Raw genomic sequence first — 11459 nt, forward strand, 5'->3', positions numbered from 1 at the left:
CTCTGGTCCTGGGTGCCAGCAGCTGGCGCAGGCAAAGCTGACCCGGGTCCCAGGTGCCTGTGGCCAGCCAGAGGGAGGGAAGCCCGGTCTCTGGTGCAGGGGCCAAGACAGAGGCAGTTAGGAGCAATCAGGCTGGCAGGCAGGTGAGCCGTTAGGCGCCAGCAGTCCCGGATTGCAAGAGGGATGTCTGACTGTCTGTTTAGGCCAGATCCCAAAGGGTTCCCGGATTGGAGAGGGTGCAGGCCAGGCTGAGGGACACACACACACACACACACACACACACACACACACACAGTGCATGAATGTCATGCACCGGGCCTCTACTTTTTACATAATCTCCTTGGTTAAGGTTTATATAGTAATGAGATTTTTTTCCAATGCTAATATTGGGAATAAAAAGAAACTCAGATATTTTAGTTATCTATTAGAACACTATAAACTTTTAAGATGAATATTGTCATTGTGTTTAAACTCCATGTGTTTTAACAGTGTTCATTTTTCAACAGGTGGCCAATATGTTCTACATTGTAGTGATTATGGCTCTTGTATTACTTAGTTTTGGTGTTCCCAGAAAAGCAATACTTTATCCTCATGAAGCACCATCTTGGACTCTTGCTAAAGATATAGTTTTTCATCCATACTGGATGATTTTTGGTGAAGTTTATGCATATGAAATTGATGGTAAGGATTTATGTTTACAAATTCGACTTTTTATTTTATGTTTAAAGTAGGAAACTGCATTATAGTAACATTACATATTTTTGAACTCTTACCAGCCTAACTCTTCGCATAATACATTAGTTAAATCCCAGTAGAAACAAAAGAAAAATTAATTGAAAAAAAGTATTGTAGAGGTTTTTGTTTAGTTATAAATTGTGAAAGTGTGGCCTAAACTGGCTTATATAATAGGGACATTTACTAGTTCACATAACAAAGTTCAGAGGTAGAATGGTCTTAAGGGGTTGTTAATTCATAGCTAAGGACATCTGTTCTCTTGCCTCCCATGGCTTTGTAATCATAGTGTCTGATTGATACAACTTTCCCTTATGATTATGAGGCTATGTAACAAGCAACAGGAGGAGATACTGTTTTCCATTGTACTCTTTAGGGGGGAAAATCCCTTTTCCAGAAGCCCCTATTGTACCTGTACTTTTATCTCACTGGCTCAAATGCTCTTCAATTTCAATTGCTCTGAAACAGGGCAATGGTGTTGGGGTTGTATTGATTAGTTTAGACCAATCATGGTGGACGTAGGTGATTTATTTTTATTTTTATTTTTGGATTGTTTTAGTTAATTGGGCTGAATAACTTGTTAACGTAGGTGATGCAGCCAACTTTCAGAGATGTTCTTCTACTGGGTTGTGGTTGCAGAATCTTTGTTAGCTCTCTCTCTTGATCTCTCTTGCTCTCTCACCCCATACCTGTGTTGCTCCCTACCCACCTATTTATAGGTGACTGGGTCAGGGGATGGCCAGTTCGTGGTCATCAGTTGTTATCAGATGTTGAAACAATGAGATTTTGCCAGTTTGGTTAAATTTTGTGTTTAATCGCTTCTTGTTCAGTTTCCTTTCCAGGTTTTCATTGATTATACTCTTTCTGATGTGGCTCTAGTTTAGTTGTTATAAAGCATTGGATATAGTTTTTTAGTCTCCTGCATTCTCTTTCTTGGGTTTGCTCCATCAAATTAATCTGAGTAAAATGGAAATAGATTTGTAAACTTTCTTAAGAGTGATATAAAATTTATCACTAATTAATGATTACTTCTAATCTTTGCCTGCTTTACTCAAATAACTTTGTGCCTGGTTTTAAAGCTCTTCACATTTTTGTATTCAGCTATAGTCTGACTTCAGAAACATTTCCGGTGGGGATAATGAAAGCAAAGAATTCAGACCTAATCATTATATATTTGAGAGGCATTTGAACCACTCCTTAAACCCTCTCTTGTGACATAATAAGATAAACTCAGTAATATTTATGTTTGTAAATGGACTGTGAGTTTACATACTCTTTTATGGTTCCATTACTTTTCTTAAGGAAATGTTATAGTGTGGCTGAATCTGGGAATTTTATTCTCCTTAATGCTCCTCAGGCTAACCCCTACCTTGAAGGTTAGACATAATGCAAAAATATATTTCCTTGTTTGGTATAGAGTGGTAGAACACATATCCATATCCCTCACAAAATTCTTCTGTGTTGGAATACTTGTAAGTTGGTGTTTCTGTGGCTGCCTGCCCAGAACTTTTGCTACAATCTGTAAAACAGAATTGTATATAATCAAAACTTCCTTTACCCAAACAAACATAAATATTCGTTAGAAACAGTTACTGGTGAAGTACTAAGTATATACATATTTTCTTTCTAAAGTGTGTGCAAATGATTCTACTATCCGTGAGATCTGTGGTCCTGGGACGTGGTTGACTCCATTTCTTCAAGCAGTCTACCTCTTTGTACAGTATATCATTATGGTCAATCTTCTTATTGCATTTTTCAAGTAAGAATTTTATTCCGTTGCTTATTGTAATGAGATCATTTAGCATACATTTCTACTCAGTTTGAAGGAAATAAAGTTTTAATTCTAAAAATTTTATTGAGGCCTAAACTAAAATTATCTTTGAAATTTACAAATAAGAACGCATTCGTTTTCAAATTAAGTGAGTTCTGAATTCGAGACTTTATTAAATATCTTTCAACATGCAGTTCTTTTATAAATGTAAACCTTTATTTGGGATTTTTCATAAGTTGTCAAATACCCATTCAGTATACAAACAGAAAAGCAAATAAAAAATTCATCAGTAATTCCATGCTCAGTATTTTGGTGTACATCTTTTTATCATTTTTTTATGAATACATAGGAACTATTTTTTCTTTTCAAAAATAATGTTCATATAGCCCTACCCAGTTTGGCTCAACAACCAAGCAGTATGTCTCTCTCACATTGATGTTTCTCTTTTTATGTCTCTCCCCCTCCCTTCTGTTCTCACTAAAAAATAAATGGGAAAAATATCCTCGGGTTAGGATTAACAACAATAAAATAATTCCATGCCTTCCCAGCAGCGCTTTATTCTGAGGCCTCCACAGAGACTTGGGGTCCAGAAATGGGTGCGGAGCATCTGATTGCTGAGCACGGCGACCACACACCACGGAGCAGGAGGTGCCCGAGTGAGACCGACCAGCTGCAGGAGGAATTTAGGAGAGTGATTTTTCAGTCACTAGGTGTAGGTCAATTTCATTTTGTTTTCTTGGCAGAGTTGTTCACGAGAGAAACCAGAACTTGAGGTCAAGCTCAAGTTCTGCCAACAAGAAAAACAGATGCAAGCTCTTTTTGACTTTGTGTTCTTCATTATAAAAAGCTCTTGTGTTTGTGTGTTGTAGATAAACATAGATTATTTTCTACATTCCTTTCACCTCTTTTAAAAATATATATATATTTGTATTGATATATATATATTCAAAAGAGGAAGAGAGAGACAGAAACATCAATGTGAGAAACATCAATTGAATGCCTCCCATATGCACCCCAGTGAGGGATCGAACTCACAATCTGGGTATGTACTCTGACCGGAAATCAAACTGGCAACTCTTAAGTGCATGGGGCAATACTAACCAACTGAGCTGCACCAGCCAGGGCCCTCTTGTTTATTTTTAGTAGTTATCTGGTATTGCATGATATAGACCATAATTGTTCAAGCTAGTATGTTATATTGCTCAATTCAATTGTTTATAATTTTTGTTCTCAAAATGACTTTGTGGTTAAATTTCTTATTAGTCCTTAGGTATTTTCGTAGAATGTTTTTTAAAAGTAGAACTGTTCAAAATATGTATTTTTAGGGCTTTTTTTTACTTAAGTCAAAATAGGCCCATGTCCTCAAATCTGCCAACATTAGGTATTATCTTTTTTAATGGTTATTAATTTGATAGTACATAAAAGGATCTTATTTTTATTTGCACTTATTTTGTTGCTACTAAGATAGAATATTTACTTATGTTTTTGTCAGTTATATATAATTTTAACATCTTAATAATTTTTTGCCCATTTTTGGAGGAGTTTGTAATTAAGATCCTCAACAATATCAAACCTGTGCCTTATACTACTTGCGTGTATTTTTTCCATTTCCTCATTTGACTTTTTGTCTTATTTATGGTAAGGTACTCTTTCGAATCCTTGTTTAGAACAGAATTACAATTAAGTTTTTAGTATTTAAAATGTGATTAGCTGTTTGTTCTATTTTCATTCTTTTTTATCCAAGCAATGTATATTTACAAGTGAAGGCGATTTCCAATATTGTATGGAAGTACCAACGATATCATTTCATTATGACTTATCATGAGAAACCAGTTCTGCCTCCACCACTTATCATTCTTAGCCATATAGCTTCTCTGTTTTGCTGTATATGTAAAAGAAGAAAAAAAGATAAGACTTCCGATGGACCAAGTAAGTAAAATATATTAAAATGTTTATGTTTGTTTGTTTTTTATTCCAGTGTTTACATTTTATTACTCATCAGTATGCTCTATAAGCTAAGTATTAGTTTTTTTTCTTTAATCCTCACTAGAGGATATATTTACTTGATTTTTAGAGAGAGAGATAGGGAGATAGAGAGAAAGAAACATCCATCTGAAAGAGAAACATCCATCGGTTGCCTCCTGTATGCACCTTGACGGGGGATCAAACCTGCAGCGTAGGTTATGTGCCCTGACTAGGAATCAAACCCACAATCTTTTGGTATGCAGGACGGTGCTCTAACCAACTGAGCCACCCATCCAGGGCCTAAAGACTAAGTGTTAATTTTATTCAAAAGACTTAATTGATTAATGTTACTGTAAAAACTTTTGTTGAATTTTCCAAAACAGAATTTTAAGAAAAATATGACATCTGTAAAATGAATTTAATATTAAACTTCTTTTTGGATATGGCATCTCATTTTGTTTTAAATGGTAATGTGTACATTAACACTTTCTGTTCTACAAACCATTTTTGCTGCTTTGGAAACAGTACTTTTACTAAATTTTGTACACTTGCGCGGGACTAATTATCATATAAAACTGTTTAAAATTTTACAATCTCTTTCTGTTTTACCAGTTCAGTTCTTAAATTCCTCTACCTGGATATGTGCGGGAGAGATCTGAGAAATTGTTGGGAAAAAGTGTTTTATGGGGAAAGATCATTAGATCAGAAGTACTTGAAACTGTTCTGCTGAGATCACACTGTGAATAAAGAAAGAAACAGAAATACTTGTTAGTGCTTTAGACATACAGCTATAAAATGAAAAAAAATGCAAATGATGCTTATAGGCTTTTAAACCCTGAGTAATTCATGACTCGTTAGTTAAAGTTTGATATCTTGATAGCCTTCATTGATTTATTTTTTTCTTTTCCCTCCATAGAACTTTTTTTAACAGAAGAAGATCAAAAGAAACTTCATGATTTTGAAGAGCAGTGTGTTGAGATGTATTTTAATGAAAAAGATGACAAATTCAATTCTGGGAGTGAAGAGAGAATTCGTGTCACTTTTGAAAGGTTTAGAAGCTCTTTAATTATAATTGATTATATATCAGAATAGATCCTTATAGTTATGTCTCTTATACATATGGTCATTATTCAATTTATGTTTATCAAGCAAGTAAGTTTAGTAATAGTTTTACATTGCATTTTGGGAGATAGTTCAGTTCTTTACTTCTAATATTTCATGTATGTCAGTAAGTCAGTCCTATGTTATTTTTGATCCTTGTTAATGAGGGCAGAGAAGAATTAATGGTTTTTGTTTTTACTAGTGGGAGAAAATTAAAACTATTATTATTTTAAGTGATTTGTTTCTATCAGCTATGCTATATTATGAAAGCATACGGTATTTGTGTAGATATAATAATGGTAATGGAAGTTTTGTATTTAATTATGATGGGATTGGCATGGGAGCTTTCTTAAATATAAAGTGTACTTTCTATAAATAATCATACCTTATTTATAACTTACCTTGTTTGAGTGCATGTGAAAATTTTTTCACCATTATAATTTATTGAAGTTACAAAAAAATTTGTAAAACATTAATTTTCAACATTTGTAAAATGCCTGTTTTTCCCTTGTAGAGTGGAGCAAATGTGCATTCAGATGAAAGAAGTTGGAGATCGAGTCAACTATATAAAAAGATCATTACAGTCATTAGATTCTCAAATTGGGCATTTGCAAGATCTTTCAGCCCTGACTGTGGATACATTAAAAACACTCACTGCTCAGAAAGCTTCGGAAGCTAGTAAAGTTCACAATGAAATTACACGAGAATTGAGCATTTCCAAACATTTGGCTCAAAACCTTATTGATGATGGTTCTGTAAGACCTTCTGTATGGAAAAAGCAGGGTGTTGTAAATACCCTTAGCTCCTCTCTTCCTCAAAGTAGTCTTGAAAGTAATAATCCTTTTCTTTGTAATATTTTTATGAAAGATGAAAAAGATCCCCAATGTAACTTATTGGGTCAGGATTTACCTTTAATACCCCAGAGAAAAGAATTAAATTTTCCAGAGGCTGGTTCCTCTTGTGGTGCCTTATTCCAAAGTGCTGTTTCTCCTCCAGAACTGCGACAGAGACTACATGGGGTAGAAACCTTAAAACTATTTAGTAAAAATAAGTCAGGCAGGTCACCTAACAGTATACCACATCTATCATCACCACCAACCAAACTTTTTGTTAGTACACCGTCCCAGCCAAGTTGCAAAAGCCACTTGGAAACTGTAACCAAAGATCAAGGAACTGTTTGCTCTAAAGCTGCAGAAGGAGATATTATAGAATTTGGAGCATTTGTGGGTAAGTTTGGCAAAGTGATGTTTGTATATCAATATTATGTACTTTGTAATTATAATCATTACCATAGAAATAAAAATTAGAAATAGCTAATTAAAACTACTCGTGACAAATGAAGTATATATATAGACCTAATAATAGAGTGTGATTCCAAAATTTTTGCAAGGAAACAGAAATGGGAGAAATATTTATACCTATAGTGCAGTTTCCTATGATAACAATTGTTTGGAAAACTTTTTTGAACCCTATCTTTTGAATTTGAGGATCTTTTCTTGAATTTGATCAACCTGTATTGAAAGAACCTAAGTGTTAGTTACTTGGGGAATAATAGGAATGTACAGGGAAGACTGGAAATAACTGGAAAAGAGAATTGACTTATAAGTTGGGTGACCATATAATTTTTTATCTAAACCTGTACGTTTCTAAGAGTGAAAGGGTGCACTGCTAATAATTACATCAGGACAGTAATGAAAGCCAGAACTCTACTTATAGTCAACCTGTTTATATGTACCCAGAGAAGAGAGCGTTTCAAAAAAGAATAATTCGCCCGTTTATTTAAATTTTTAATTTTGAAATAGATTTAGACCAGGGGTGGGCAAACTTTTTGACTCGAGGGCCACAATGGGTTCTTAAACTGGACCAGAGGGCTGGAACAAAAGCATGGATGGAGTGTTTGTGTGAACTAATATAAATTCAAAGTAAACATCATTACATAAAAGGGTACGGTCTTTTTTTTTTTTTTTAGTTTTATTCATTTCAAACGGGCTGGATCCGGCCCGCGGGCCGTAGTTTGCCCACGGCTGATTTAGACTAATATTAGCAAGTTTGCAGAAATATTGTAAGGTGATCATTCTTTTTTTTATTTTTTTATTTTATTGAGTTTTTACAGAGAGAAAGGGAGAGAGATAGAGTTAGAAACTTCGATGAGAGAGAAACATTGATCAGCCGCCTCCTGCACATCTTCCACCAGGGATGTACCCGCAACCCAGGTACATGCCCTTGACCGGAATCGAACCTGGGGACCCTTGAGTCCGCAGGCCAACGCTCTATCCACTGAGCCAAACCGGTTTCGGCTCAGCTCATTCTTTTTTTAATGGAATTCATTGGAATGACATTTGTAAATGAAGTTGTGTAGGTATAAGGTGTACGGTTCTATAATACATCATCTGTATATTGTACCAGTATGTTCCCCACTCCAAGTAGGGTCTCCTTCCGTCACCATTTATTTGCCCTTTATTCTCTTCTACCTCCCCCCATCAGGAATGATGCATTCTTTTTTTTAAAAAATATATTATTATTGATTTCAGAGAGGAAGGAAAAAGGAGAGATAGAAACATCAATGATTAGAGAGGATCATTGATCAGCTGCCTCCTGCACACCCCCTCCTGGGGATTGAGCCCTGGACCTGGGCATGTGCCCTGACCAGAAATCGAATCATGACCTTCTGGTTCATAGGTCAATGTTCAACCACTGAGCCCACACTATCCAGGCCCATTTTGTTTTTTAATCCTCACTGAATAATATTTTGATGTTGTTTTTAATTGGTTTTAGCAGGGAGGGAGAGAGGCATTGATCAACATATTAATGATCTTGGTGAAAACTGTTTCAATGGAGAAATTAGTGGAGGAAGAAACCAGATGAGTATAGTGCAGCAAAGTATGAATAGGAGGAGGGAATGTAAAGAGAGTGACTCGGGTGGGGCAACTCCAAAAAGGTTGGCAATGAAAGTAAGAGAAAGAAATAACTACTGTTGTAGTGTATATGTTTATGGTTTTAATGATGATGGAGACTTAAGCATATTTAAATGTTGACAGTCTACCATATGGAGGGGAAAGGTGAAGAGGGCATGCATTATAGAGCTGGTTAGGTCCATAATGTTTGTGAGAATATACTGTTCTAAAAATTTTCCTGTTAGATTATTAAAGATTGTAATTTGTATGTTCACCACAAAGTATTTAACAAAGTAGTTCTTAGAAAACAACTTGGGTTGTTTGTGGCCATACCCAGAATGTTTTAAGGCAGCGGTTCTCTACCTGTGGGTCGCAACCCCTTTGGAGGTCGCCTAAGACCAACGAAAAACACATATAATTACATATTGTTTTTGTGATTAATCACTATGCTTTAATTATGTTCAATTTGTAACAATGAAAATACATCCTGCATATCAGATATTTGCATTATGATTCATAACAGTAGCAAAATTACAGTTATGAAGTAGCAATGAAAATAATTTTATGATTGGGAATCACCACAACATAAGGAACTGTATTAAAGGGTCGTGGCATTAGGAAGGTTGAGAACCACTGTTTTAAGGTATGACTGAGTCTATCTCTTTACGTTTGAATTTTTCCATTAAGTGGCTTTGTCACATTGTTTTTAACACTTGCTTGAGCCTTCCAGGACTAGAAATTTACCAAGTCATGGAACATGTATAGAAATAGTTCAGAGAATATGTTACAGCCATGTAAAATATGCAAATTAAGGCCAACTCTTTAAGTTATCTAGGTATTGAGCATACTGGTCTCTACTGCTAGCTACATGGAGTTCTCAGTGGTTGTACAAAAACACATAAAATCTGACATGAAATTCATCCCAATTCATATTTTAAAAACACATTTTAGTCTTTTTTGTTAATACTATATTGCTGATAGGATGGAGATTTATATACCTATGTATATGTGTTTATATAATATATATATGTATATAATATATATTATTTATGTATATGATGTATTTATCTATAATATGTATAGGTAATATATATTATATATAATACTTTTACATTTTATTAATAGTAAAAATGATCAAAAATAATAAAAGTGTTTGTTCCCCTTTTTCCTTTTATATTTCAAGCAGTTCACTTCCTGTCACATGTTAACTTTTTTTGTAGGAGGCCTTTGGCTTTTGCTGTTATTCTAAACTAAGCTACTCATCTTCTCTAGCTTCTTGACAGATATTTTTAGTATTTATCAAAAGAGCTACAGCAAACCGCTAAAGCCATCAAAACTACTTAAAAACAACACAAATCACTTGTTAATATAGACCTAAGTCAATAACACCATTTGGATAGATAAGAAAAAAACAAATTTTTGTTGTAATCTTTTTTCTCTCTTTAAGGACACAGAGATAGCATGAATTTACAGAGGGTTAAAGAAACCTCAAATAAGGAAGAAATATTCGTAAGTAAATTTTTATAACAACATAGCTCAATTTTATTTTGGGGTTTTGTTCAAAATAGAATTAAACATTTTTTTAGTAAAAATATAAATTTAGCAGAGACCATCATCAACATGATTCCAAATATTTGAAGCTAAGCATAGTTTGAAAAAAGAAACAATTAACAAATATGCAAAAATGTACAAACTTCAACTCTTTGCAATTCTCAGAAGATTATGAGAACATAAACCTGGCTCTCAAGGAACCTGTAGTCTAAGCGATAAGGAGCTAGATATGCCCATAACTACAATATACAATAAATGTTTCTTAAATAAGTTTTAAAATATAGAGAACAACTGGCAAAAAAGTTGTGTTTCCTGGCAGAAAATTAGTTTTTGTTGCTTTCATAAATTAACCATAACTATTTAGAGTCTTAGAGGTTATAACGTAGTTACAGGAAGGAAATTAAGAAGACTAGAGGTCCAGCTGGTGTAGCTCAGAGGTTGAGCGTCAAGCCATGAATCACATCGAGGTTCAGTACCTGGTCAGGGCACATGTCCAGGTTGGGGGCTCAATCCCCAGTAGGTGGTGTATAGGAGGCAATCAATCAATGATATTTCTCTATTTGTATCTCTCTATCCCTCTCCCTTCCTCTCTCTCTAAGGTCAATTAAAAAAAAGAAGACGTATTTTAACCATTTGTACACCATAAGCATCTATAGACGCAAGTGGGAGATCTTTTTTAATTAAATTCAAAATGTCATGGCAGTTAACTGGTTAAAAAAACGACTAGAGAAGTATTAAGCTTCTCCTTTCTTTAAAGAATGGAAGTTGTGAAAATAATCAAGTGACAAATATAATGAAAAACAAATCTATAGCCAGTTTCTAGGAGTGATTATTCCTCAGATGTCCATAGTTAATTGTGTAATTGCTGTCAGAACGTATCACTTATTGTTCTGCATATAAAAGAAAGATTCAAATGCATTTTAATGATATAAATAATATTTGTATATTTAATAACATTCTGATTGAAGTATTGTACTAAAATAAATAACTTAGATTATTTTTTTATTTTATTTTTTAAATTAAATCTTCATTGTTCAGATTATTACAGTTGTCTTTTCCCCCCATAGCTCCCCTCAACCCGTTTCCCACCCCACCCTCTGCCCTAACTCCCCACCCACTGTCCTCATTCATAGGTGCACAATTTTTGTCCAGTCTCTTCCCGCATCCCCCACATCCCCTTCCTCCCCAAGAATAGTCAGTCCATTCCCTTTCTATGCCCCTGATTCTATTATAATCACCAGTTCATTCTGTTCATCAGATTATGTATTCACTTGATTTTTAGATTCACTTGTTGATAGATGTGTATTTGTTGTTCATAATTTGTATCTTTACCTTTTGCTTCCTCTTCCTCTTCTTAACACTAGAAAGACTGAAATTTAGTATATACCTATATTGCCCAAAAGCAGTCAAAATGACTGCATTGTGAAAGAATAACTAATGTGTAC

General features: G+C 34.5%; 1 protein-coding gene across 3 annotated transcripts in view; it reads left to right on the forward strand.

Moving 5' to 3' along the window:
* The window catches only part of TRPM7 (transient receptor potential cation channel subfamily M member 7), a 124129-nt gene that overhangs the window by 83713 nt on the left and 28957 nt on the right, over nucleotides 1-11459 (forward strand). For all 3 annotated transcript variants that reach the window (XR_001512578.1, XM_006756005.2, XM_015558931.1), the window contains 6 exons: nucleotides 507-681; nucleotides 2365-2491; nucleotides 4248-4432; nucleotides 5385-5517; nucleotides 6084-6796; nucleotides 9911-9972. Coding sequence is in view for 2 of the 3 variants with exons in the window: in XM_006756005.2 (XP_006756068.1) it covers nucleotides 507-681; nucleotides 2365-2491; nucleotides 4248-4432; nucleotides 5385-5517; nucleotides 6084-6796; nucleotides 9911-9972 (1395 nt within the window). In the remaining variant the exon portion in view is untranslated. The remainder of the gene's footprint in view (nucleotides 1-506; nucleotides 682-2364; nucleotides 2492-4247; nucleotides 4433-5384; nucleotides 5518-6083; nucleotides 6797-9910; nucleotides 9973-11459) is intronic.

Source organism: Myotis davidii, unplaced genomic scaffold (assembly GCF_000327345.1).
Source record: "Myotis davidii unplaced genomic scaffold, ASM32734v1 scaffold132, whole genome shotgun sequence".
NCBI classification, from domain to species: domain Eukaryota; kingdom Metazoa; phylum Chordata; class Mammalia; order Chiroptera; family Vespertilionidae; genus Myotis; species Myotis davidii.